Genomic DNA, 27,633 nt, shown 5'->3' with positions numbered 1-27,633 from the left:
TTCCGGATGGAAGCTTGAAAAGGGACGACAACAACAAGTACAGGCAGGTCCTCGACTTACGGCTGCAATTGATGTCGCTAAGCGAGACCGCTGTTAAAAGTGAGCTTTGTCCCGTTTTACCACCTTCCTTGCCACGACGGCTAGTGGCTGCCGTCGTTCAGTTAGTCACACGGTTGTTAAGGGAACCTGGCTTTGACTGTGCTCGTCAGAAGGTCGTAAAATGGGACCACGTGAGGGTCATAAATGCGAGACAGTTGGCAAGCGGCTGGATTTCGATCACGTTGACCCCTGGGTTGACGCGGCAAAGGTCATAAGTGTGAAAAACGGTCATTTGAATGGTCACTAAATGAACTGTTGTAAGCCGAGGACTTACATATCCCGAGACACGACAACCTCACAAGGGCATCTCTGGGATGCTTCGTTTTCTATTCTGCGACTAATGAAAAAAACAGAGATTAAAAAAAAAAAAACACCGCCTTAATCCATCACGAATGGTGCTAAATTTTGGAGAAGGAAGAATTTTTGTTCCATAATCTGAGGAAGGCAGAAATAGAGCAAACTGGTTGGATTGGAAGTCCGTATTTCTATATTTCTTCTTGTTCTTTCTTTTGTTCCTTTCCTCTCCTGTTCTCCCTGTTTTCCCTCTTATTTTCTTTTTTACCAGTTCTTTTGCACCTTTTTCCCTAGCTTTTAATGTCATAAAAATAAAGAAAGAAAGAAAGAAAGAAAGAAAGAAAGAAAGAAAGAAAGAAAGAAAGAAAGAAAGAAAAGCTCTCCAATAAAATTTGGCACCCCTCATCCCTGTCTTGTGTTGGAAACTCAAAATACATTTTAGAATAGAATAGAATAACAGAGTTGGAAGGGACCTTGGAGGTCTTCTAGTCCAACCCCCATTTAGGCAGGAAACCCTACACCACTTCAGACCAATGATTATCCAATATCTTCTTAAAAACGTCCAGTGTTGTTTTCTGGAGTCTTAGATGAGAAAGATGAGGAAAAGAAAGAAAGAAACCGAGATAGCCAAAGCTGAGATCGCGTGTCCCATTTTGGAAAGACGGGGAGTGGGGGAAAAAAAAATCATTCCTGATTTCACTCACAAATTCCAGAGCACGCAAGCTTGGCTTCCCATATGGCAGCATGGCCCTAAAACAGGTTTTAAATCCAGACTTAATAGGAAATCCAACTTCCGTGGCTAGCTTTCCCCTTCCGAAGCAAAAACAAAATAATAAAAAAACTCCAAAGAAATGGAATTCTAAAGAATTAGAATTCTAATTCTCTTAGTTGCCAAAGGGATGGTTGCTAGGGTAAAAAAAAAAAAAATCCAGAATATTTCCACGGCTGAAAATCCCAGCAATGTTCAGATGCACAGATATGTCGCTTTGATGGGCTCGCAATCTGGCGTTTTGTCGCCTTGCAAATTTCCCCGCTGCTGGTTTCGGAGTGAAAGATCTCCGAGGAGCTGTAGGACAAAGACAGTAGAATATTCGGAACGACTTTGAAGTCCTTTATTAATCACCTATACTTCTTAATCACCTATACACATTAACAGAGGGATGCAATCAAGATCAAGGGAGGTACTACTACCACTCTATAAAGCCTTAGTAAGACCACACCTAGAATTCTGCATCCAGTTTTGGTCACCACGCTATAAAAAAGATGTTGAGACTCTAAAAAGAGTGCAGAGAAGATCAACCAAGATGATTAGGGGACCGGAGGCTAAAACATTCGAAGAACGGTTGCAGGAACTGGATATGGCTAGTCTATTGAAGAGATGGACCAGGGGAGACAGGAGAGCAGTCTTTCAATATTTGAGGGGCTCCCACAGAGAGGAAGGAGTCAAGCTATTATCCAAAGCAGCTGAAGTCCAGACGAGGAATAATAGATGGAAACTGACCAAGGAGAGATTCCACCATAGAAACAAGGAGAAATTTTCTGACAGTGAGAACAATCAACCAAGTTGCCTTCAGAAGTTGTGGGAGCTTCATCCCTAGAAGCTTTCAAGAAGAGACCGGATTGCCATCTGTCAAAAATGGTGTAGGAAGGAGGCGGGAAGGAGGGTTGGACTAGATGACCTTCAAGGTCCCTTCCAACTCTGTTAATCTGTATCTGTATCTGTACCCCTCAGATCAAAGGAAGGGAGACCAACAGCTCATCAAACAAAGCAAGACAGAATTCTCACTTGAGGCAGCCATGATGATCTCACTTCGAGCACGTTATGGGATGATCTAACTTTCTGGAGAAGTCTCTAATGCCGGGAAAAGTGGGAGGAAAGAGAAGAAGGGCATGACAATGAGCAAGGGTGATGAACTTAAGGGCAATGAGTCCATCCTTGCAAGAGCTGAAGGACCAGGTTAGAGACGGGTCATCTGGAGAAGATCTACGTGCGGTTGCCAAGAGCTGACACCAGCGTGATGAGTTGACCCATACCCAATTAATCAACATGAAGACCTCGCTCTCTTGAAAAGTCTATAATGCTGGGAGAGAGGGAAGGACAGAGAAGAAGAGGGTGGACATCAGCAAGGAGGGCTGGACTCAGTTAAAATGGTGATGGGGGCACCCTTGGAAGAGTTGAAGGACCAGGTTAAGAACACATCATCATGGAGACAATCCATATCTCCAACTTGATGGCACACAACTCATTAATCAACATGAAGACCCATCTCTCCTGATAAGTTTATAAGGTTGGGATAAAAGGAAGGAAAGGAGGGAGGGAGGGAGGGAGGGAGGGAGGGAGGGAGGAAGGAAGGAAGGAAGGAAGGAAGGAAGGAAGGAAGGAAGGAAGGGAGGGAGGCTGACCAAGAACAAGGGGGATGGATTTGATTAAAGTGGAGATGAGTGCAAAGATGGAACGTCTGAAGTACAAGGCTAGGAACAGAATCTCCCGGAGAAAATCTATAGTTGTGGTTGCTAAGAGTCTACACCGAGTTGATGGCACACCAGCCATCCATCCATCCATCCATCCATCCATCCACGCATCCATCCATCCACCCATCCATCCATGCATCCATCCGTCCATCCACCCATCCACCCATCCATCCGTCCATCCGTCCATCTGTCTGCCCATCCATCCATCCATCCATCCATCCACCTACCCACCCACCCATCCATCTGCCCATCCATCCATCCATCCATCCATCCACCCACCCATCCATCCTTCTGTCTGTCCATCCGTCTGTCCATCCATCTGTCCATTCGTCTGTCCGTCCATCCGTCTATCCATCCATCCATCCATCCATCCATCCACCCGTCCACCCGTCCATTCATCCATCCATCCATCTCTACCTGGCTGTACGATTCCTACAGAGGTCCATAATGCTGGGAAAGTTGGATGGAAAAAGAAGAAGAGGACAGCCAGCAGAAACGGTGGATGGACTTGGTCGTAAGGATGAAGGGTATAAAATACTGGAAGATCTGAAGGAGCAGGATTTCCTCTCCTGTATATTCACGTATTTATTATATTCAAAACTTATTTTTCATTTTTATCGTGGTGTGCGAAAAACGCCGTCCCCTTCGGCTAGGTTACAGTCTAAAGGATTGCATGATTGAAGGAAATGTGTGAGTGTGCTAACAAAATTAAGGGTATCCTTCCTCCCAGACAGATTAGCCTTTTATTTCATTTATGCAACCACTCAGGATTTGGTGAACCACCGTTTGCGGAACCTGCTAATTGTGAGCACTAAGGACTAGCATCTTGATTAAACACAGTTTGCGGAACTTGCTAATTGTGAGCACTAAGGACAGTTTGTGGAACCTACTAATTGTAACTACTAAAGACTTGGGAAAAAAAGATGATATGTTGTCTGAAGAACCTAGCAATTGCGTAAACTATGGACTAGAATCTTGATGGAGAAGTTTTTGGAATTGAGTAAGTGCAGTAACTAAGGATTAGAAGCCTGGTGATATTTTGCTTGTGGAACTTACTAAATGTAAAAACTGAGGGCTAGAAACTTGATGACCGACAGTTAGTGGAGCCTAACTGTAATCAGTGTAATCAACCTAATCATTGTAAGCAAGGATTAAAAACTTGAGAATTTCCTGAAATGCACAGCTAAGAGGAGGAATACCTGCATGCAAACACAGTCCAGGAACTTAAATTTCCTGCACCCCTTCAGGACTAGAGCCTTGAAATACAGACTTGCAAAAAGCTGCCAAGGGAAGTTGTACCAGAAACACAAAATTATCTCCCGCCTACGACTTTTCATGCGCAAAATCAACCGGGGAAGGCCAAGCGTTTATTTCGGGGTTCAAAAAAAAATATAAGACAGGGTCTTATTTTCAGGGAAACACGGTAGCCGACTCAAATCTGGAGCTTACAAAATGCCGATCCAGCCAAATTTTTTACCCCCCCCTTTCAAAAAAAACTTATTTTTATCGCTCTTTGTTTCCAATTCATTCCCTCTTGTACCGGTCTTTTTAATTTAGCCTTTTTTTTTTTAGCTTTTAACATTTTTACAGCCTCTGCACAAAAAAAAAGAAAGAAAGAAAGAAATGGAGGGGGTTAGGAAACCCCCCCCCATTTTGGACCGTTTCCAACAAGGAAGCAACTCGCAAATACTTTCAGATCCTCAATTAAAAACAATAAAGCGATCAATCAATAAACGATCAAGAGAAAGCTTCATTTCTAGCCGTAAAAAAGGCCAGGGAGTTAAAAAACAGAGGCACAATTGCTCACTTTGTTAAGAGACGACTAAAAAAAAAAAATGCACGCGCTGGGAAATTTCTTTGAATATCTTAAAACACGTTTCACCGAAGAGTTCAAACAAAAAGTTTACGGGAAGGCCTGGAGAATAGAGAAAGACTTCTCTTTTTGACAATGAGGGCGGCCAAACTCTGAATATACCCGAAATACCTGATTTAATAATTGAAAACTGAAATAACCGATTCAAAGGACGGGCTTTTCTGCCGTGCCCCCAAATCTCATCCATTTTGGGTTGTTTAGAAAATGCCAAACCCTTTCTACAAAACTTTGGCCGACCCCAACACAGCAAAGGGATAACAATTTTGGTTTAGCGAACTGCCCTTCTAAGGCTTATTACCTACGTATTTCACCCACAACTTCTGGAGGCAACTTCGTTTCCACTGGTTAATTGTTCTTCACTGTCAGGAAATTCCCCCCTTAATTCCAGGTGAAATAATAATTTATTTATTTTTTTAAAATTTGATTTATATGCCGCCCTTCTCCGGAGACTCAGGGCGTCTTACAATGCGCTAAGCAATAGCCTTCCTACTTTTGTATATTTTATACAAAGTCAGCTTATTGCTCCCACAAACTGGGTCCTCAATTTACCTACCTTAGAAAGGATGGAAGGCTGAATCAACCTTGAGCCTGGTGAGATTCGAACTTGAAGTAATTGCAGGCAGCTGAATGTTAATAACAGGCTATTAGTCTGCTGCGCCACCAGGCAGAATAAGAATTATTCTTATTCCATATAAGAATAATTTCTTATTATTTAATAATTTCCAGGTCTTTTAATAATCTTTCGCCTGCTGCTTCTTGTCCTGCTCTGTGATGCTTTGGAGACCAAGTCCATCCCCTCTTCTGTGTGACAGCCTCTCAAATATTGGAAGACGATTATCAAGCCCCCCGTAATCCTTCTCTTTGTTAGAATACAATTGTATTCTAACAAAATTCTAACAAAATTTGTATTCTAACAAAATTCTAACAAAATTCTCCCCCAATTGTTCATTGTACGCTTTAGCTTCCGAGGCAATAAGCAGAACAAGAAAAAATTTGAAAATATAATTATATAAAAAGGCGGTGTGGTAATTGTACAGTAGTGGCCAAAATTGTGGAAACCTTTTGGGGAAAGTGTATTTTCTAAAACTAGCTAATAACATCACTTTTTGGGGGAGCAGTACCATAAAATTATATATCAATGAAAAGATAATTTAATCAAGAATGTAATGCAGTAATGCAGTTATGAAGGATTTGCTATTAGAATAGCAGTGACAGTATAAAGAAGAAAAGGGAAACACATAGAAAAAAAAGAGCTATACAAAAAGGATCCCCGTCAGTGAATCCTTCGTTGGGTAACCTTTAGCATAAATGATGACCTTACAACGTCTTCCCATGGAGTGAACCAAGATTTTTAGTTCTGCAGCTGTTATGATGTGAAACCAAGATTGAATGATGGCTTCTATTAATTGGGTTTTATTGCTGGGTCGCTTCTGACTAACAAGTTTCTTTAGTCGGCTCCATAATTTTTCCATTGGGTTAAGGTCTGGGCTATTCCCAGGCCATTCCAGCAGTGGAATAAGATTATCTTGAAACTCCAAAATAAAAGTGGTGTTATTAGCCATCAAACCTCAAAAATACACTTTTCCCAAAAGGTTTCCACAATTTTGGCCACTACTGTAGGTATCTAAGCATAATAAATTTCAGTAAATTTCTGGAATAACTTGGGGTTCTATTTACCAGTTAATGGGCCAGGAAGCCAAGGATCTCTTAATTCCATAAAGCCACAGCTTCATTCACCCATAATCCCCCTACATTTCCCCCCCACCACAATGCCTGGCACTGCCGACTTAATTTTCCACAATGCCCCAAAGGGAACTCTCCAACTGCGAGGAATATTTTAAATAATGGCTGCGCTGTTTACTTGGACGTCAGCCCTTGGCACCCCCCAAACGGAGCCCTCTCATTGTGTTACACACACACACATACCCGCTTCAAACTTGGCACCTGTGCCAACCATCTCTCTGGCTACAAGGCAGGCATTCGGAGTGCCCATCCACCTCTGGATGAGTCAGAAAAACAGAAGTCTATTGTGGCCTGTCCAATCCTTCGCATTGCAAACCGGGAAAGTGTAGGAGGGGTCAATGAACGGCTGTAACCCCACATCACCGTGGTTTCTGGTCCGTTTCCCCCCATCGTGGAGTCGTTCCACAAGGCAGCCAATCAGAAATGGGAGGAGGGGGGGAAACGGGCACATATTATCACATGTGGTGGACATGTGCAAAGGCACAAAAATACTGGTCGAAAATACATACACGGTTGGAAAACACGTTAAAGCAACACATAGATTATAAACCAGAAATATTTCCGTTAGGTATAGTACCAGAAAAATACGATAAAGGGAATATATATTTAATATTACGTGTCTTGACGGCAGCAAAAACTATATATGCACAGCAACTGGAAAAACGAAAAGCCACCCATAGAAGAAGATGTAATTAAAAAAAATACTAGATTGTGCAGAAATGGATAGGTTGACGTTAAAGATAAAAGACAAAGAAGATATATTCTGTATTTTCACAACATGGGACTTATTTTATCAGTGGTTGGCCAACAGAAGTAGAAATTAGAAATTGGAAAAATACTATTATGTATGTCTTAACGTTTAATATATTATATGTGGAAACTAATCAAGGAGAGGAGCAATTTAGAACTAAGGAGAAATTTCCTGACAGTTAGAACAATTAACCAGTGGAACAACCTGCCACCAGAAGTTGTGAATGCTCCAACACTGGAGGTTTTTAAGAAGAGGTTGGATAACCATTTGTCTGAAGTGGTGTAGGGTTTCCTGCCTAAGCAGGGGGTTGGACTAGAAGACCTCCAAGGTCCCTTCCAACTCTGTTATTCTATTCTATATACTATTATGTAAGCAAATTGACTAGGACAATACGCTGTTCATAAAACACTTATGTATGTTAAGGAAAAATATATATAAATAAAGTGTTTTTTTTAAAAAAAGGGGGGGAAGCCCAAGGCGACTTGTCTTGTTTGCTCAATTGTCTTTCTCTTCCGCCCCACACCCCCACTTTCATTCTTCCTCTTCCTCTCCGTTTCTGCAGCATTGTGAGCCAGGGAGCCACCCGAAGCAAGATTTCCACCCAAGAATCGTGGCATCCTGGCAAGGCCACCCACTCTGCTGCTCCTGAGCCGCGCGAGCCTTGCATTTCTCCAACCATCGGCGTGGTGGTAAGGCCGGCAGCTGCCTGGCAGGCCGGCGTTTGGGCGTGTGAAACATTTGCTGCAAAGGATTGCAAACCTCACCCCACCCGGACACCCCACAGCTCACATCTGCACACATCTGGCTTGCATTGCGAGGGGCGTTTGCTTCCTCGAAAACAATCGCTTGCGTCTTGCTGAGGGGAAGGGAGGAGGAAAAAAAGAAGAATTTGCAGCAAAGGCGTGCCAAGAAATAATATATATATATATGTAGGTCTTTGGTTATTTGGGTTTTCTCCTGCGTAAAATTGGAGGTGTCTTGGCAACGTTTCAACGAAGTCTCATTCGTCATCTTCAGGCTGGTGTTCTCGGCTTCGTGCTTCTAGGAGCAATGTTGCATTGCTCCTAGAAGCACATTGTCACATTGCTCCTAGAAGCACGAAGCTGAAAACACCAGCCTGAAGATGACGAATGAGACTTCGTTGAAACGTTGCCAAGACACCTCCAATTTTACGCGGGAGAAAACCTGAATAACCAAAGACCGACATACAAACACCCGCGAAAACCTCCGAAAACAAATTATATATATATATATATATCCTGCGCTTTTAATCCAAGTTCCATTGGCGGGCTAAGTGGGGCTAAGGACTTGCTTTCTGAAGAGAAAATAATAATAATAAAAAAGGGGGTTTATTCTCAAGCAGTTTTAGCCACAGGGGGAGTGAAATTACGTAAGATTCCCAGAGGTTGCAAGCAGTTATCGACTTACGGCCGTAATTGAGTCCTATCAAATTTCTGTTGACAAGGCGAGACATTAGTTCAGTGGATTTTGCCACGTTTTCTGATCTTGATGAAGGAAATTGCTGGAATTAAGGAGGAATTTCCTGATAGTTAGAAAGAACAATTAACCAGTGGAACGACTTGCCTCCAGAAGTTGTGGGTGCAACAACACTTTTTAAGAAGAGATTGAATAACCATTTCTCTGGAATGGTCTCCCGCTTGAGGGGGTTGGACTATAAGACCTCCAAGGTCCCTTCCAACTCTGTTATAGAATAGAATAGAGTAGAGTAGAGTAGAGTAGAATAGAGTAGAGTAGAGTAGAGTAGAGTAGAGTAGAGTAGAGTAGAATAGAATAAGGAACAGAATAAGGAATAGAATAAATAGAGTAGAGTAGAATAAGGAATAGAATAGAATAGAATAGAATAGAATAGAATAGAATAGAATAGAATAGAATAGAATAGAATAGAGTAGAGTAGAGCAGAGTAATTTAGAGTAGAGTAGAGTAGAATAGAATAAGGAATAGAGTAGAGTAGAGTAGAGTAAAATAGAGTAGAGTAGAGTAGAGTAGAGTAGAGTAGAGTAGAGTAGAGTAGAATAGAATAGAATAGAATAGAATAGAATAGAATAGAATAGAATAGAATAGAATAGAATTTTTTTATTGGCCAAGTGTGATTGGACACACAAGGAATTTGTCTTGGTGCATATGCTCTCGGTGTACATAAAAGAAAAAAAAATGCTATTATTCTGTAACTAAATTAACTGTTGTTAAGTTGAGCACTACGTGTGTACCAAAACTGGCAATTTGAGAGGGTAAGTATACACAACCCCAGAGCATGCAAGGAAGTCCGTGAGAGTCTGGTGGCTCTGCTGTTTGCCAAAAGATCTTGCCAGCAATGTCTCCTCTTACAATACCTCCAGGCGAGAGCAGCAAAAGTTTATCTGGAGATGCAGCCTTGTAATTTAAGAAGGAAACACCATCCTTGTAGTTATGGGAACAAATAGCTGGTTACACCCAGTTAACCTGCTGATTGCTTCTACAACACAGGCGTTGCTCAGAAAGGAAGACTCCTAGAGTCCTAGGGCTGAAAGATATGCAGATGATACCACTCTTGATGGCAGAAAGCGAAGAGGAAGTAAAGAGCCTCTCGATGCGGGTGAAGGAGGAGAGTGCAAACGTTGGCTTGAAACTCAACATTAAGAAAACTAAGGTCATGGCATCCGGGCCCTCTCAATTCCTGGCAAATAGATGGGGAAGAAATGGAGATAGTTACAGATTTTATTTTCCTGGGCTCCAAGATCACCGCAGATGGGGACTTGCAGCCAAGAAATTAAAAGACGCTTGCTCCTGGGGACGAAAGCTATGGCAAATCTAGACAGCCTACTAAAAAGCAGAGACATCACCCTGCCAACAAAAGTGCGTATAGTCAAGGCGATGGTTTTCCCAGTTGCAATGGATGGCTGTGAAAGTTGGACCATAAGGAAGGCTGAGAAGGCCAAAGAATGGAGGCCTTTGAACTCTGGTGCTGGAGAAGACTCTTGCGAGTCCCTTGGACTGCAAGGCCATCCAACCGGTCAGTCCTAGAGGAGATCATCCCTGGCTGACTGCTCTTTAGAAGGCCAGATCCTGAAGAGGAAACTCAAATGCTTTGGCCACCTAAGGAGAAGGAAGGTCTCCCTGGAGATGGAGTGAGGATGGAGGTGGAATATTGCATCCAGTCTTGGTTGCCACGATGTAAAAAAAAGATATGGAGACTCTAGAAAGAGTGACGAGAAGAGCAATGAACATGATGAGGGGACTGGAGGCTAAAACAAATGAAGAACGGTTGCAGGAACTGACTAAGTCTAGTTTAATGAAGAAAAGGATTAGGGAGACATGGCAGCAGTCTTCCGATATTTGAGGGGCTGCCCCAAAGAAGAGGGGGTGTCAACCTATTCTCCAAGCATTTGAGGGCAGGACAAGAAGTAACCGAGGGAAGCTTATCAAAGAAAGATCCAAGCTCGAACTAAGGAGAACTTTTCTGACAACAACAACAACAAATAATAATAATAATAATAATAATAATAATAATAATAATAACAACAACAACAACAACAACAACAACAACAATAATAATAATAATAATAATAATAATAATAATAATAATGAAAAAGAAAAAGAAAAAAAAAGAAAAAGAAAAAAAAGGAAAAAGAAATCGTGTGTTGTCCCGATTGTAATTGGAGCCCTCGGAGCAATACCCAAAGGGCTACCCCGCTATTTAGAAATTCTAAATTTGCCGGACTTGAACATTTTGACTCTACAAAAAACCACCTTACTCGGAACAGCTTATATCCTCCGACGATACCTTAACAGTTCCTAGGTCCTTGGTTAGGACTCGAGCTGCTGAGCTATTAACCAGCCTCAAAGGCTGTGAATCTCACTAAAGATTAACCAATAAATAATAATAATAATAATAATAATAATAATAATAATAATAATAATAATAATTTTATTTCTATACCGCCCTTCTCCCGAAGGACTCAGGGCGGTGTACAGCCTATTTAAAAACACAAGACAAACATCAATTTAAAATTTAAAATTATTAAATAAATTTGGCTCCATTTAAAACCCCAGAAATTTAAAATACCCTAATTTAAAATTATCTTAGCTTGCCTTTAGAAGTTATGGATGCTCCATCACTGGAGGCTTTTTAAGAAGAGATTACTAGAATGGGATAAGGATAATTTTATTTCTATACCGCCCCTCTCCCGAAGGACTCGGGGCGGTGTACAGCCAGGTTAAAAACACAATACAAATATCACAATTTAAATTTAAAAAAATTATTAAAAGTATTACATTTGAGGCCAATTAACTAAAAAAACCCCAAAATTTAAGAATTCCAAATTTAAAACTCAATTATGAAGCTAGCCCTGCCTGTCGGAAGAGCAGGGTCTTAAAGAGCACAGCGTATAAAGCCGTGATGGCATGGTGGCACAGAGAGCCCTCTCTGTGGGCACACCCGCCATTGCCAGCTGGTCTTTTGCTTTCCGGTACGCGCATGCGTGCCAACCAAGCTGGTCTTCGGGCGCACCAGAGCGCCGAAAACTCGAAGATCAGCTGGTCGGCGCGCGCATGTCTGGTCTTTGGGTTTCTGGTCGAGTTTCCGGCGCTCCGGCGCACGCTCTGGTTTGGGCACTCGATGCCATCACTTCGCCATCACTGGTGTAAAGTCTCCTGCCTGAGTAGGGGGCTGGACTAGAAGACCTTCAAGGTCCCTTCCAGACCGATGAATTTATGTCACGTCTCTTTAACTTGTTTTTACAAGCTAAGCGCACAATTTCCCCGTCTTGGTTTAATTCAGCTTAAAATCAGATTTCTCCTTCTTTCCCTTAGGGTAGCTTGAAAGGTTTGACTGGGCCTATGTTTGCCCCCCAGATGAGGAGGAAGGAAAGGGAAAGCAAGAGGGCTGAAAATGTTTTGGGGTTTTTTTTCCCCCCCTCCCTGGTTCTTCCAATGTTGAAAAGCTTAAAAGGAAAACAAACCAGAAGTGTGTTAAGTATTTCCGACTTTGTTCAGCTGTGGTTGATTTAAAGGGCTCTAAAAATAATATTTTTTTTTAAAAAAAGGGATCCTGGACTGGAGTTGACTAAAGGGCTCTCTTTCCAGGCCTCAGTCTTTGTTGCAAGACAAAGCACAAATCACACACACACACACACAGCATCCATATCCGGTCCACCACACGCAGCTTGGCAGGGCAAAAAGCCCAGTGATGTTTTTCCTGCCTTCCCAGGCGCAGCGAGGAAACCGAAACGGAGATCCTGGCTGGATTTGTGGGGAAAGAATTTTCCCCTCCATGCATAATCCCCACATCAAAATGAAAGGTGCTAACAAGTAACATGCAATTGGGGGTGCTTCTCTCTCTCTTTCCTTCCTTCCTTCCTTTCCTCCCTCCCTTCCATCCTTATCTCTCTCGCTTTCCTTCCTTCCATCCATCCTCATCTCTCTTTCCTTCCTTCCTTCCATCCATCCTTATCTCTCCTTCTTTCCTTCCTCCCTCCCTCACCTTCCTTCCTTCCTTCCATCCATCCATCCTTATCTCTCCTTCCTTCCTTTCCTCCCTCGCTCCCATCCTTATGTCTCTCGCTTTCCTTCCTTCCTCTCCTCCCTCCCTCCCATCCATCCTTATCTCTCTTTCCTTCCTTCCTTCCTTCCATCCATCCTCATCTCTCTTTCCTCCCTCCCTCCCTCCCATCCATCCTTATCTCTCTTTCCTTCCTTCCTTCCATCCATCCTCATCTCTCTTTCCTTCCTTCCATCCATCCATCCTTATCTCTCCTTCCTTCCTTTCCTCCCTCCCATCCTTATCTCTCCTTCTTTCCTTCCTCCCTCCCTCCCTCACCTTCCTTCCTTCCTTCCATCCATCCTCATCTCTCTTTCCTTCCTTCCTTCCATCCATCCATCCTTATCTCTCCTTCCTTCCTTTCCTCCCTCCCTCCCATCCTTATCTCTTTCTTTCTTTCCTTCCTTCCTCCCTCTCTTCCATCCATCCTTATCTCCCCTTCCTTCCTTCCTTCCTTCCTTCCTTCCTTCCTTCCTTCCTTCCTTCCTTCCTTCTTTCCTTCCTTCCCAAAGGCTGTGGCTGAACCATACAAAACAAAAAAGAGCAAAGCAAAATAAAATAACAGGCAAGGAAAGTGGGAACGGAAAGAGAAAACCTTGCCAGACCAACAAGGAAACAGGAAAACGGAAGGGTGCTTTCCAAGATGCACCGTTTAGAGCTCGGAGGAGGGGGTGAGGGGGGAGAGTATTTTTTTTCCCTTTCCCCTCCAAGAGCTCCCCAGGCAAGCGAGTTCGAATCCAAACCAATTCCCTGCGAAGATGGCAAGGCCTCGGAGCCAGCGCCAAGTGGATTGGCTCAGGAGAAGGAGTCGCTGAATGCATCCGTGTTCCTCTCTTTTATTTCCTCCGGCCCTCCTCGGAGCTGAGCTTGCAAGGACACACATACACACACACACAAAAACACAAGACAAACACCCCTTTTGTGATGCTGGACTGAAGGATCCCTTGTCTGGTGTACCCGGAGCCTGCACGCAACTCGTGCAAAGCTTCCCTCGCTGAATGTTTGCCTTCCCTGGCCGATGGAGGAAAAATCGCAAGGAAAAACAAAACAAACAAAACAAAACAAAAATCTCCAGATTTGGTTCTCTTGCTGCAGAACAAAAAGAGCCAGAGAAACAGACAAGGGTGTGGGGGGGGTTTGGGTGGTGGTGGTGGGGAGGTGTCTAATCGGGTCAACTCAGGTGGGATTTAAATAAGTCCCATTTCCGGCAGTTCCAAAGACTTTCAGACCAGAGAAAAACAGGAAAATCCAGCATCCGTGTTTGTTAGCCGCTTTGGTTAAATGGCTTCAGTCAAGAAAAACTTCAAAGGAGGTTGAATGCTGATGCCCAAACCGATCGCAGAATAACAGAGTTACCCCCTCCCCAAGCAGGAGACCCCCCTATACCAGTATTGGCGAACCTTTTCGGCACCGAGTGCCAAAATGCGTGCACGTACGTGCCGGAAACCGATAGAGTAGCCGTCCGATGCGCGTGCCGGGAAAATGGTCTTCCGGTTTCCAGCAAACATACGTGCGCCAGCCCCCTGGTCTTCCGGTTACTGGCGCGTATGCGCACACAAAATCCAGGTGTCTGATGCGCATACATGTGCCGGAACCCGGAAGATCATTTTCCCCACCGTACCATCCTATCAAATGGCTGTCCAGTCTCTTCTTAAAAATCTCCAGCGATGGAGGCACCCGCATTTCTGTTGTGCAGTGAGACCTTTGTTCAGTGAGTTTCGCCCCATTTTGCGACCGTTGTTAAGTGAATCGCTGCCCTTGTTAAAGTCAGTAACCTGGTTGTTAAGTGAATCTGGTTTCCTCCTTGACTTTGCTGGTCAGAAGGTCGCAAAAGGGAATCAAGTGACCCCCCCCCGGGACCGTCATAAATACGAGTCAGTTGCCCAAGCGTCCGAATTTTGATCACGTGACTGTGGGGGAAGCCTGCAATGGTCGTAAGTGTGAAAAACGGTCCGAAGTCACATTTTTGCAGTGCCGTCGTAACTTTTCAGCAGGTCACTAAACAGACTGTTGTTGTTACATCTGCACGGATGTGAGAGAAGAGCTAAATTCAATCTCTTGGCTACTCTTTCAAAATGACCTTTGCACACCTAATCTGAAAACGCCGACCTAGAAATGTGCTTTTCAAAATTAAGCAAAAAAAAAGCTGATATTCTCTAACCAGCCTTCCCAGCAACGATAAAATTGCAGAACAGGCTGAAAAATGGGTAAAACTGCAACAATGATTTAATCAACATGGAAATAGTTGAATAAAAGCCAAATCACACAGGTTAAATATCTAGGGTTTGTGTGTGGTCGTATTAAACAGGTCCAACTTCTTACATTGTTTTGTAAAAAGGTAAAGGTTCCCCTCGCACATATGTGCTAGTCGTTCCCGACTCTAGGGGGTGGTGCTCATCTCCCGTTTCAAAGCCGAAGAGCCAGCGCTGTCCGAAGACGTCTCCGTGGTCATGTGGCCGGCATGACTCAATGCCAAAGGCGCACGGAACGCTGTTCCCTTCCCACCAAAGGTGGTCCCTATTTTTTCTACTTGCATTTTTTTATGTGCTTTCGAACTGCTAGGTTGGCAGAAGCTGGGACAAGTCTCGGGAGCTCACCCCGTTACGCGGCACCAGGGATTCGAACCGCTGAACTGTCGACTTTCTGATCGATATATATCCTTTGCAATCGACTTGGATTATCACGAATGAGGGGGGTTTTTTTCAGCCAAGTGAAGCAAAGTTTATCGGCAAACTGTCCATATGAAAAAGGGAGAATGCGTATAAGTATATGATGAGAAATGTGGTGGACATATTCAGGACAAAATTCCACAATTCAAGTTGAAATTCTAATTTGATCATTTTACACCTATCTGGGAGACAGTGGATAAAATGCAAGGTGACCACAAAGAATAGATGACTTTTTAGAATTGCACCACAGAGGGTTTTTCAGCAAACTCAGTTATTCAAATCGGGGAAGTGACCGGAAAAATAAAGGGGAAATACACACTCTCTTAAATATTGATGATGTTGACACATAATGGAAAGCACAAATTTTTTTAACACGATGTTCTGTTCAAAACCCCAACAAGGCAGAATATAATTTTGCAGATAAGCAAAGCTAAACAAGTAGGAAGTCTTTTCACCCGTTCAAACTCTAGAAAGTTCTAGCTTTTTTCCTGCAATCTGTAACTCTTACACTACAAAAACATATGGACTTCACAACTCGACCAGGATAAAGCAATAGACGCAATTTATATAGACTTCTGTAAAGCCTTTGATTCAGTGGTACACGACAAACTATTTCTAAAAACTCCCAAAAAAGCCACCAAACACCTGAAAATAAAGAAGAGATGCTAAATTCCAGTGTTTTGCAGAAAAAATAAAATTCTTCAGCAGTTTCTGATTCGCAGAGGTCATTCAATGTAACAACAATGACAACAAAAAAACCAACCTCTTTTCTAAATGACTCTTTTTTTCCTTGTTTTGAACAAAAAAACAAAACACTCCAACAGTGTATCAATAAAGCATTAGAAAGGAACAGCGGAGTAACAAAAGAGAACAAAAGAGAACGGAAAAAAAAAAGGAAAGCTGCAGAAAGATGAGAGGGGAGAGGAACTTGGGACAGTGTGGGTCTCTCTTTGTGTCGATTTGCAACATTAGAACCCAGATAGTCCTCGACTTACGACCAACAATTGGCACCTCCGTGCCCCCCCAAGGAGGCTGCAACTGTCATATATACAGGCAGGTTGCCAAGCAAACTGAATTTTTCATTGTGTGACTGCAGGGATGCAGTGACGGTCGTAAATGCGAGGACTGGTGTTACAAAGATTCCTTTTTTTCAGTGTCTATGTAACTTTGAACAGGGGGGTCTTTCTCAGAACCCGATCCAGCCAAGAAACAACCATGTGCCCCATTTTTCTAAATCATGAGGACTAGAGCCTTGGTTCCCACATTCTTTTTGATTTTGAAATCCAGCATTTTGCAGCCGGGAGTGGGGAGAGGAATCATGAGGACTAGAGTCTTGGTTCCCACATTCTTTTTGATTTTGAAACCCAGCATCTTGCAGCCGGGGGGGTGGGGGGGTGGAATCATGAGGACTAGAGCCTTGGGGCTGGCTTTTGATTCCCACTTTCTGGAGGGGGAAGGCTCAAAATGAATGTTAGCCTATACACCAATGATACAGAAACCATTGAAAGCAGCCAACGACAATGACTCTTCAAAGTTTAACATAAATCTTTAAATGACTCTTTAAAGTTTCTTTAAAGGGTAAGAGAATTTTTGGGAAAACAGCCAAGGCCAAATTTGGTTATCATATCCTCTTTTCAGTGACTAGATACCGAGACAGGTTTCCAGCCAAATCTCTGGAGTTTTGAGCGTTGCGTAAACTCAGGGAATTGCAATTTAATCCATAAAGTGTGTTTAAAACGGCCGTGTTTATCTCTCTTGACTTGTGCCAGAAAAAAATCACAGTTGCTGTTTTATTTTCCACAGCCAAACTCTGCACAAGTCGTGCGTTCCCTCTTAAGCCTCGGATTTTAAGAATTGTTGGGAAGAAAGAAAGAAAGAAAGAAAGAAAGAAAGAAAGAAAGAAAGAAAGAAAGAAAGAAAGAAAGAAAGAAAGAAAACACTCTGAAGAAGAATGAAAATGATTAAAGCGGGGAAAAGAGAAAGAAAAGTAGAAATGAAGCCGAACTGAATAAGTTCAGCCTTGAGAAAGAAATATCTATCTATCTATCTATCTATCTATCTATCTATCTATCTATCATCCATCCATCCATCCATCTATCTATCTATCTATCTATCTATCTGCAGGAGATACAAAATTTTTGAAGTCCTTTTATTAGTCCAGAGTGCAGAAAATAGAACAAAGGTTTTAACTTACAAGAGAAGGCAAAAAATCTCTTTGGATGTTAGGAAAATCTTCTGATTTTCCTTTTCTTTTATGTACACTGAGAGCAAATGCACCAAAGACAAATTCCTTGTGTGTCCAATCACACTTGGCCAATAAAGAATTCTATTCTATTCTATTCTATTCTATTCTATTCTATTCTATTCTATTCTATTCTATTCTATTCCATTCCATTCCATTCCATTCCATTCCATTCCATTCCATTCCATTCCATTCCATTCCAAGAATAAAGCGAAAAAACAGAAGCCTCGTTTGAAAGGAGAGAAAAATGTTCCAGAGAGAGTTTGGTCATAAAGGCAATCATAAAAAAAAATAGCTTTCTTTTGATGGTAGTACTGGAAAAACAGTCGTCAAAGTAACTTCATTCAGTATTTAAAAAATGGCAATTATAAGAGAGTATATCTGGGAATAAAGACCGAACAGATGATCCTCTGGGAACCTAATCTGCTATCTTGACAGTTTTGTAATGTGCAAAGCATGGAGAAGCGGAAACTGGTTTTCCCCCCCTTCCTAACAAAAGTTTTGAGAGTATGAAAGAGGTTAATAAATCCAATTTCTTCAGCTTCAACGCCATAGAAAATGGCGTTTTACATTATCCTCTTTGCTGCTGGTGGAACTCCCTGCCACAAGACAAGGATCGCTCGGTTTTCTTAAAGGGCGGTGAAAAGCAGTAGCAAAATTAAAAAAGCTGTTGTGAAAGAACAAGAAAGTCCCTATCTGAGGACAATATTTTCCCCAGGAGGGGTACCCAACAACAGAAAACGTCTGCCTTTGCAAGTCTGGAGGGCGTTCCCGACCGTCCCTGGCCAGCCCCAAACGGAAACAGGATGCTAGGTTAAAATGGACCTTGAACCTAATCCAAGTACGAACGGTAATGAGGGAGGTTCATACAATATGCAGCCATATCCCTTTTCAGGGATGGTAAGAAAGGCAGGCCACATTAGAGCAAAGAGAAAAGAGTAGGGGGGGGGGAATCACGGAAGGAAGGAAGGAAGGAAGGAAGGAGAATGAGAGGAAGGGAGGGAGAAAGGAATGAAAATGAATGAAAATGAATGAAAATGAGAATGAGAATGAGAAAGGAAGGAAGGAAGGAAGGAAGGAAGGAAGGAAGGAAGGGAGGGAGGAAAATGAGAATAGAAGAAGGGAGGGAGGGAGGAAGGAAAGAAGGAAGGAAGGAAGGAAGGAGAATGAGAGGAAGGGAGGGAGAAAGGAAGGAGAATGAATGAGAATGAGAATGAGAAAGGAAGGAAGGAAGGAAGGAGAATGAGAGGAAGGGGGGAGAAAGAAAGGAGAATGAGAATAGGAGAAGGGAGGGAGGGAAGAAGGAAGGAAGAAAGAAAGGAAGAAAGGAAGGAGAATGAGAGGAAGGGAGGGAGAAAGGAAGGAGAATGAGAATAGGAGAAGGGAGGGAGGGAGGGAGGAAGAAAGGAAGGAAGGAAGAAAGGAAGGAGAATGAGAATAGGAGATGGGAGGGAGGGAGGAAGGAAGGAAGGAGAATGAGAGGAAGGGAGGGAGAAAGGAAGGAGAATGAGAGAAAGGGGGAGAAAGAAAGGAGAATGAGAATAGGAGAAGAGAGGGAGGGAGGGAGGAAGAAAGGAAGGAAGGAAGAAAGGAAGGAGAATGAGAATAGGAGACGGGAGGGAGGGAGGGAGGAAGGAAGGAAGGAGAATGAGAGGAAGGGAGGGAGAAAGAAAGGAAGGAGAATGAGGGGAAGGGGGGAGAAAGAAAGGAGAATGAGAATGGGGGAGGGAGGGAGGGAGAAAGGAAGAATGAGAATGGAAAAGGGAGGGAGGGAGGGAGGAAGGAGAACCTTTTAGCAACAGCTGTGAAAATAAAAAGACAAAAGAAAATATTTTTTCCTCCTCTCTGCAACCTGGCAGTCCCCATTAATACACACAAAAAAACACAAACAACACACACCTCCTGCCCCCAAATGTCTGAAACCAAGGCCCTCCTTTTCTTGCCAACTCTGAGGTTGAAGAAACAGGATTTAATGGGAAGCAGACGATGGGGGTTTGGCTTTATTCTACACCCCCGTAGAAGGGGGAAAGGGGCCCAGCCCACCCACAAGAAGCAGACCCCTCCCCTCTCCTCTCCACATCAGAAGCAAAATCCAAGAAGAGGGAGGGTTAGAGTTTCCGGGAAGGACAGTGATAAACGCTTAAGCGATAACTGGGGAGAAATCAGAAGTAAATCAAAAGTTCTTTGGAGCCCAAACAGAAAAATCCGAAGAGGGTTAACGAAGCGTTAAGGAAATAAATGAAGGCCAGGCTACTCGGATCAATGGGGAAGGGGAGAAATAACCCCAGATTTAGGAAAGATGGCCTCCTTATTGGACCAATGGAAGGATTTGAGAATTCCTTCCTTCCTTCCTTCCTGCTGGTTGGTAGACGGAAAGGAAGACAGAATCGAAAACTCTGCTGGGATTTTGCGTTTGTTGAATTACTCCGAGGTGAGTTAACTGGCCAACCCTAAATTGTTCCTTCCGTTTCTCCTGCAATAATAGAAGGAGGAGGAGGAGGAGGAGGAGGAGGAGGAGGAGGAGGAGGAGGAGGAGAAGAAGAAGAAGAAGAAGAAGAAGAAGAAGAAGAAGAAGAAGAAGAAGAAGAAGAAGAAGAAGAAGAAGAAGAAGAAGAAGAAGAAGATAGAGGAGGAGATGATGATAGAGGAGGAGAAGAAGAGGAGGAGGAAGAGGAGGAGAAGATGATGATAGAGGAGGAGAAGGAAAAGAAGAAGGAGATGATAGAGGAGGAGAAGGAGAAGGAGAAGGAGGAAGAGGAGGAGAAGATGATGATAGAGGAGGAGGAGAAGAAGGGATGATGATAGAGGAGGAGAAGGACAAGGCAAGAAGAAAGAGGAAGAGAAGATGATGATAGAGGAGGAGGAGAAGGAGATGATGATGGTGATGATGATGATGATGGAGGAGAAGGAGAAGGAGAAGGAGAGGAGAAGGAGAAGGAGAAGAAGATTCACAACAACCAAGCATCCCTCTCTGAGCTCCTGCGATGATGAAGGCTAAATGCACCCCAAGTGACTATGATCCCTTTCCCAAGCGAGTACAGCTAAGTCCTTGTTACTACAACGGTTTGTTTAGTGACAACGGCATTGAAAAAAAGTGGCTTTTCCACACTTAAAGACTATTGCACCAACCCCGCGGTCACGTGATCACAATTTGGCCACCGACTCATATTTATGACGATCGCGAGGCCATCCAATCCCCTTTTGCGACCGTCTGACAAGCCAAGTCAATGCGAAAGCCAGATTCGCTTAACAACCGGGTTACTAACTTAACAACGGCGGGCGATTCACTTCAAACTGCGGCCAGAAGGGTTGTAAAAGGGGGCAAAACGCACTTCACTGTCTCCCTTAGCAACAGAAATTCTGGGCTCCGTTGTGGTCGTACGTCGAAGACTCCCTGTATCAAACTTTGGGGGCTTTTTACACCCTCGGCTAATAAACGTTGGCATTTTCACGACAAGCAACCTAACCAGCACAGCTGATCTAATCGCAATTTTAACTCACTTTCTAAATCTGGAGTGTCTTGGCAGGCAGGAAGGAACAGCTCGGAGCAAAAAGTCCCGAAATAATTCCCAATAGGAAATCTGTCGCCCTCCATTCAATGCCTCGGAATTAAGTGCCTGGACTGAGCGCTCTCCCTGCAGAGCCTCCGTATCTCAGTGTGGTCCCTTGTCGGCTGGTGCCAATTAATGGCCTGAGAATCTGAAGCCAAGTAAATTAAGGGTCATTCTCACTTGGCTCAGCGGTTAAAGATGCTGAGCTTGTCAACTGGAGAGCTGAGAGCCCAGGTTCGAGACCCGAGCGCCCTGGGACCGGGAGAGCTCCCGTTCCTTGCTCCAGCTCCTGCCAGGTTCGAGACCTGAGCACCATGGGACCGGGAGAGTTCCCGTTCCTTGCTCCAGCTCCTGCCAGGTTCGAGACCCGAGCGCTGTGGGACCGGGGGAGCTCCCGTTCCTTGCTCCAGCTCCTGACAGGTTCGAGACCCCCAGCACCGCATGACCGGGTGAGTTCCTGTTCCTTGCTCCAGCTCCCGCACAATTAGCAGTTCGAAAGCATGCCAATGCGAGTATAGGTTTGGCGGGAAGGGAACAGCGTTCCATACTGGCCACATGGGCACGGAAAATGTCTTCGGACAACGCTGGCCCCTCTCAGCTGAGAAACAGAGATGAGCACAGCACCCTAGACTCAGGGAAACCTTCATCTTTATCTGGGTGCACTACCAAAATGCTCTTGGTCAGTTTGGCTTGTTGGTCAGAAGAAAAACGGACCCGTTTAGCGAAGAAAACTGATGCTGGATTAGACAGGTGACAGCTTGGTTTACCATCCAGTTCCCAACAGCAACGCTTTGTGGCTTATCTTCAGCTTTTTCATAAGTAAAAGGTAGAGTGCCCCCGACGAGGAAGGTTCTATCATTTCAACAATCATCTCCTGTTAAAAGGAATCTGAGTCCGCAATCATCTCTACAAACAATGTTTTCAACAAACTGGTACCAGTTTAGAAAGTTGGTTTCCTGCATTGGTTAATTTCCATTTCATGGTCTTTTTTTTTTTGCTTTGGCCTTATTGGTCTTTCCAGAAAGAATCGGTTTCATGATGAGCCTCCAATGCTAGAAAACTCACGATTTTTATGAATGGATGACCGTTCTCCTATTATTTTAACACAAAAGAGTCAAGAATACAAAGCAAAGGTCTCACTTAAATCCTACTACACTGCCAGCCTACATATCAATCCCTCGCTTCAATTAAACACAATATTAATATTTGGAGGACAAATCAAGGCTGGAAAATCGGAAAGGATTTTTTTTTTAAAGCAATTTTGCCAAACTATTACATGTTTTGAGTCCATAAACTCCTAAGGAGCTGAAAGCAACACGAAGGAATCTCGATTTTGGATTCTACGATGGGCTCTAACGATCACTGTTCCTCCAGCGAGTAAAAATATTTTGAGCTGCACAGAAAACTATGCAACGTTCTCGGATTCAAATTCATCTCTCTGCCATCCAGCGAATAAATGACTCATAAATTTCACGGGCCCCCCCTTACAAGTTAGAGAACACACAATCTTTGTGCAGATGGCAAGAATTATTCTTTCGATGGTATATAACTAAACAGCTGCCTTGAAATTCCAGAGTACTAATTAATGTGCCTTAATATATCCTCGGACGGAGCCCAGCAAGCTACAGACTTCTGTGCATCTTGATAAACAGAAACAGCCTTATCCTTAGGGAACTCTGGACTTCCCCGGGTTTTATTTGGGAAAATAGGAGGTTGCAAGATGAAAAGGTCCCCAAATTCTAAGATACAACTTCCAGTTCAAATCAGGGTGTTTTTTTTTTTTTTGTGCATTGTTTGACAAAGACCATTCTGGGATCTTAAGGAATGCACTAATCCTCGCATGAATTTCATTCATTCCAGATCTGAGAAAGAAATGTTTGCGTGGGAGGCCATCAGCATGTTCTACCTCCCGGTTCACTGCATGCATAAATTAAAAAAAAATAAAGAAAGAAATAATCAAGCAGGGTGAACCAGGGATCAACACACTTCCTACTCAAGCAAATAAGGAAAGTAGTTGAACTATGCAGTGATTTTACTCAGAGGCTGTGTGCACCGAGCAACCAGAGGGAACAACAGAGGAAAGAAAGGGCAGCTAATTCCGCATCCTTGTTCTAGAATAAACATTCTTCTTCCGAACAAGAAGCAGGCAAGCAGATAACTAAGAAGAGCTAAGAGGAGATAAGATGGGGGACAGGCTTCCAAAGTTTTTTACCCTCAAATAATTTTATTGCATTTTACAAAGTCATATGCATTTAAAAAAAAGGAGAACAACTGTCAAATGAAATACTAAGTCTTTAACAATTGAACCCAGAATTTCTCTTTGCTAAGAGACAGATTTCTTAAGTGAATTTGGCCCCGTGCATCTGAATTTTGATTGGGAATTCTGCAACGAAGTGTGGAAAAATAGTCATGTCACTTTTTTTTCCCAGTGCCGTTGTAACTCTGAACGGTCACTAAACGAACTGTCGTAAGTGGAGGACTACCTGCAATCCTCCAAAGTTCAAATAACCTGCCTCCCTTACCCAAATGACACTATTCTGAGAGATCCTTGGTGTTGCCTAGAGTTTGGGTGCTTTTCTTGCAGACCTTTCATTACCAAACTAGGTAACATCATCAGTGCACATCATCCTGTCTCCCAAAAGTTGTCAATGCAAAATCCATCAAAAGGAATCCTTTTTTTTTTTTTGCTTTTGCTTCAGACACCCCTCCCCTTAAACACCCTTCAGCTCTCCAAGCTTGAAAAAGTGTCAAATTCTCCAAATTTGGAAGGCTTCCAAATTTGGAAGGCCTTGTATCTAGGCTAGGTAAAGGTAAAGGTTCCCCTCGCACCTATGTGCTAGTCGTTCCCGACTCTAGGGGGCGGTGCTCATCTCCGTTTCAAAGCCGAAGAGCCAGCGTTGTCCGAAGACGTCTCCGTGGTCATATGGCCGGCATGACTCAACGCCAAAGACGCACGGAACGCTGTTCCCTTCCCACCAAAGGTGGTCCCTATTTTTTCTACTTGTATTTTTTTACCTGCTTTCGAACTGCTACCTTGGCAGAAGCTGGGACAAGTCACGGGAGCTCCTACCCCATTACGCGGCACTCGGGATTCGAACCGCTGAACTGCTCTATCTAGGCTAGAGTCTGGTTAAAAGGCAGTGGCATTTTGTGGCTTTGTCCGTCCTGCGTAAACCAGCCAGGCTAAGCCTATTTATTTAGCGCTGTGCCTCCAACAGGGTGGCACGGTGTGACTTAATCCGCGGCAAGGATTTATTCAGGGGGCAGCTTGCGGTTCGGATTAAACACCCCAAGGGAGGGCATTTAAACCTAGTTAACCTGAGGGTGTGACGTTTACCCTGACCTTCCCTCCGCTTCATCTGTCACTTTCCATCTCCCGGCAGTAAAAACTTAAAATGTGATGTTACGGAATAAAGAAGTCGCAGTTGGTTAGGTCAAGCAGGTGGGGGGAGATGCTTTGAAGGCAGGGTTAGCCACGCAGGAGGGAGGGCTGTTTTTTTTTTTACAGAGAAGGTTGCCCCACAATCCCAGTTTGTCACAAACTAAGCTTTTCTTTGTTCGACCCAGAAAAGGGGAAGAAAAAAAAAAAAGACCCCCTCCTCTGCAGTCCCACCAAGCTGGAGAGCGCTCCATCATTCCAAAGACTCAAAACTCGGGGGAACCAGAAGGAGACACCCCGAAAAGCAACCCAGCCAAGCGCACCCCCCACCAACCGAGTTCACCAGCCGGATTCAAGCACCCACATCACATCACATCACCCCCACATAAACAGGGCGGCGGGCATCGCGTGCGCCCTTGCCTGAGCGCAGCGCGTAAAAGGAGGAGAGAGCGCGCATTCCTCGGCGCCCGGGCGGACTTGGCGAGCCGATCCCCGGGGGTTGTTTTTTTGCACGTCGTGTGAACCCACCGCCCCTCGAGTTTTTTTTTCCTTGCATCCCACCCATCCAGGCCAGCCTTGCGACCCCCCCTCCCAGCCTTGCATCCCACCCGTCCAGGTCAGCCTTGCATCCCACCCACCCAGCCTTGCAACCTACCCCTCCACCCCCCAGCCTTGCAACCCCCCCCCAGGCCAGCCTTGCGACTCCCCACCCAGCCTTGCAACCTACCCCTCCACCCCCCAGCCTTGCAACCCCCCCCCAGGCCAGCCTTGCGACTCCCCACCCAGCCTTGCAACCTACCCCTCCACCCCCCAGCCTTGCAACCCATCCACCCCACAGCCTTGGAAACCCCCCCCCCCCCACACACACACACACATGGCCAGCCTGGTTTGTTACCTCCAGAGGGGGCAGATCGGGATCCAGCTGGGTGAAACTGTTTAAGACCACCGGGCTGGCTTCCTCGGCGGCCACTTCCAAGCGGACCGCATCCCAGAGGCTGCGGAGTCGGCGGCAGCCCTCGAAGAGACGCTCGGGGCTGCTGGTGCTGCTGGCCGAGCGCTCCTCCGGCAGCAGCTCGGACCACATGAGGACCACCATGGAGCTGCGCCCGCCGGGCTCCGCTTGCAGCCAGCTTTTGGGGAAGAGAGGGTGGAGGGTGGGGGGGTCTCTCTTCCCCCTTGCGCGGTTCTTCTGCCACCGGGAGGCTTTTCGGGAGCCCCTCCCCTCGGGAAGAAGGCCCTCCCCTCCCTCCGTCCCTCCAGCCCTGATGTCATTCAAACACTGGGGTGGAGTTGTGAGTCGAGGGGGGGGGGGAGAGAGAAAAAAGAGCTTTCCGCGTCTGGGCTGAGCAGGGAAGGAAAGGAGACCACGAGGCGCCCTCTGCAGGCAGAGAGGCGAGGTTGTTGTTTGTTTTTTGTTTGTGAACTGGAAAAGCCAACCTTGTTGCTATTTTTCTGATTTGTTTTTTTTTTTTTTTTTTTAGGAGAATTGGGCTATTGTTTCAATTTGTCCATCGGGCTGGCTTGATCCCACTGTTTTGGTTAAGTTGGATGGATTTTCATTGGGTTGTTTTTAAATTGTGGCCCAAAAAATATTTAATTATTTTTAAACTGTTTTTTTTTTTTTAAATTTTGTAGGTTCTGTTTTATTCTGGCCGTTCACTGCCCTGAGTCCTGCTGGAGAAGGGCGGTATATAAATTAAAACAAATAAATCAATATCCGATTCACCGGGACAATGGGCCGGGCCAGCCCATCGCAAGCTGGGCTGGCTTGAGTTAAATTTTAAATTGATTTTAAATTGGGTTGTTTTAATTTACGGCCAAAATATTTAATTATTTTAATACTGTTTTTAAATTTTGTATGCTCTGTTTTTTACTTTGGCTGTTCACCGCCCTGAGTCCTATTTGGAGAAGGGCGGTATAGAAATGGAAACAAATAAATAAATAAATAAATAAATCGCAAGACGGATGATTGGCTAAATTGAGGGCTTTCGTTAAATGAATACATTGAATATATATTTTTTTTTACTTTTGTTTCTACTTGGGAACCGCTTCTGGGTTTTATTTATTTATTCATTATTTATTTTATTAAACTTCTAGACCGCCCTTCTCCCGAAGGACTCAGGGTGCGGTGTAGAGCCGTATTAAAACAAACAGATACTCACAAAATTTTAAAAAACGACTTAAAATCAATCTATAAATTTGGCCTTTCTGTTAAAAGCTACAAATGCCCAATTTAAAATTCATTTTCTAAGCCAGCCCGGCCTGTTGAAACAAAAGAGTTTTAAGGGCACGGCGAAAGGGACGGAGGTCGGGGATCATGGAAACCTCCAGAGGGCAGGTGCCCCCACAGAGAAGGCTCTCCCCCACCAGTCGACATTGTTTGGCCAATTTTGTGGTTGAGATTTGTTTGTTTGTTTGTTTTTTTAAATGAAACTTTGATTTGGGATTTTAGGGATGAATGGGTTTGTTGTTACACCAAAACAGCTAGACGCAAGGGCAGTTTTTTTCCTGAATGCCATCGCTCTGCTTAACAACTAATTCCCACAACACTGTCAAACTATTTACTAAGACTAGATTACTATTTTTCTTCTCATCCTTCCTATTACCTATCTCCTCCCACAACCATGCTGCTTGTATCTTTCAATTTATATTGTTTTTATTTGTTTCCTAGTACGATTTGATAGCTTATTAGTAACCTTGACTATCACTAAGTGTTGTATCTTTTTATTCTTGATGAACGTATTTTATTCTCCTTATGTACACTTGAGAGCGTATGCACCAAAGGCAAATTCCTTGAGAAGATCTGCAAGAAGCAATGCGAAGCATTTGAAAGCAAAGAGTTAAGCTAACTGTCCAAGAATTGACCTGGAAACCAGCAGCAAGAAAATCAGGCCATTGTTTCCACGCTGAGAAGAATGTTTGTTTTTTTTACTTGTGGGGGGGGGGTCTGTAAAGGGGAGGGAAGGGGGGGGAAATGGGGACGTCAGGCTTTTTCCTGGAAGGAAATAAATCCAGGGAAACTAA

General features: G+C 44.0%; 1 protein-coding gene across 1 annotated transcript in view; it reads right to left on the bottom strand.

The window, feature by feature from the left end:
* The window catches only part of RALGDS (ral guanine nucleotide dissociation stimulator), a 53,444-nt gene extending 27,606 nt beyond the window's left edge, over positions 1-25,838 (bottom strand). Inside the window, 1 exon segment of the mRNA XM_070955836.1 lies at positions 25,505-25,838. Within this exon segment, the coding sequence (XP_070811937.1) occupies positions 25,505-25,705 (201 nt within the window). The 5' untranslated portion in view covers positions 25,706-25,838.
* Positions 25,839-27,633: the final 1,795 nt, after the last annotated feature.

This window comes from Pituophis catenifer, unplaced genomic scaffold, assembly GCF_029215685.1.
Source record: "Pituophis catenifer annectens isolate HBS135680 unplaced genomic scaffold, rPitCat1.0.hap2 SCAF_17, whole genome shotgun sequence".
Lineage (NCBI taxonomy): Eukaryota > Metazoa > Chordata > Lepidosauria > Squamata > Colubridae > Pituophis > Pituophis catenifer.
Note: the sequence above shows the minus strand (reverse complement) of the source record. Positions and strands in the feature narration are given on the sequence as shown.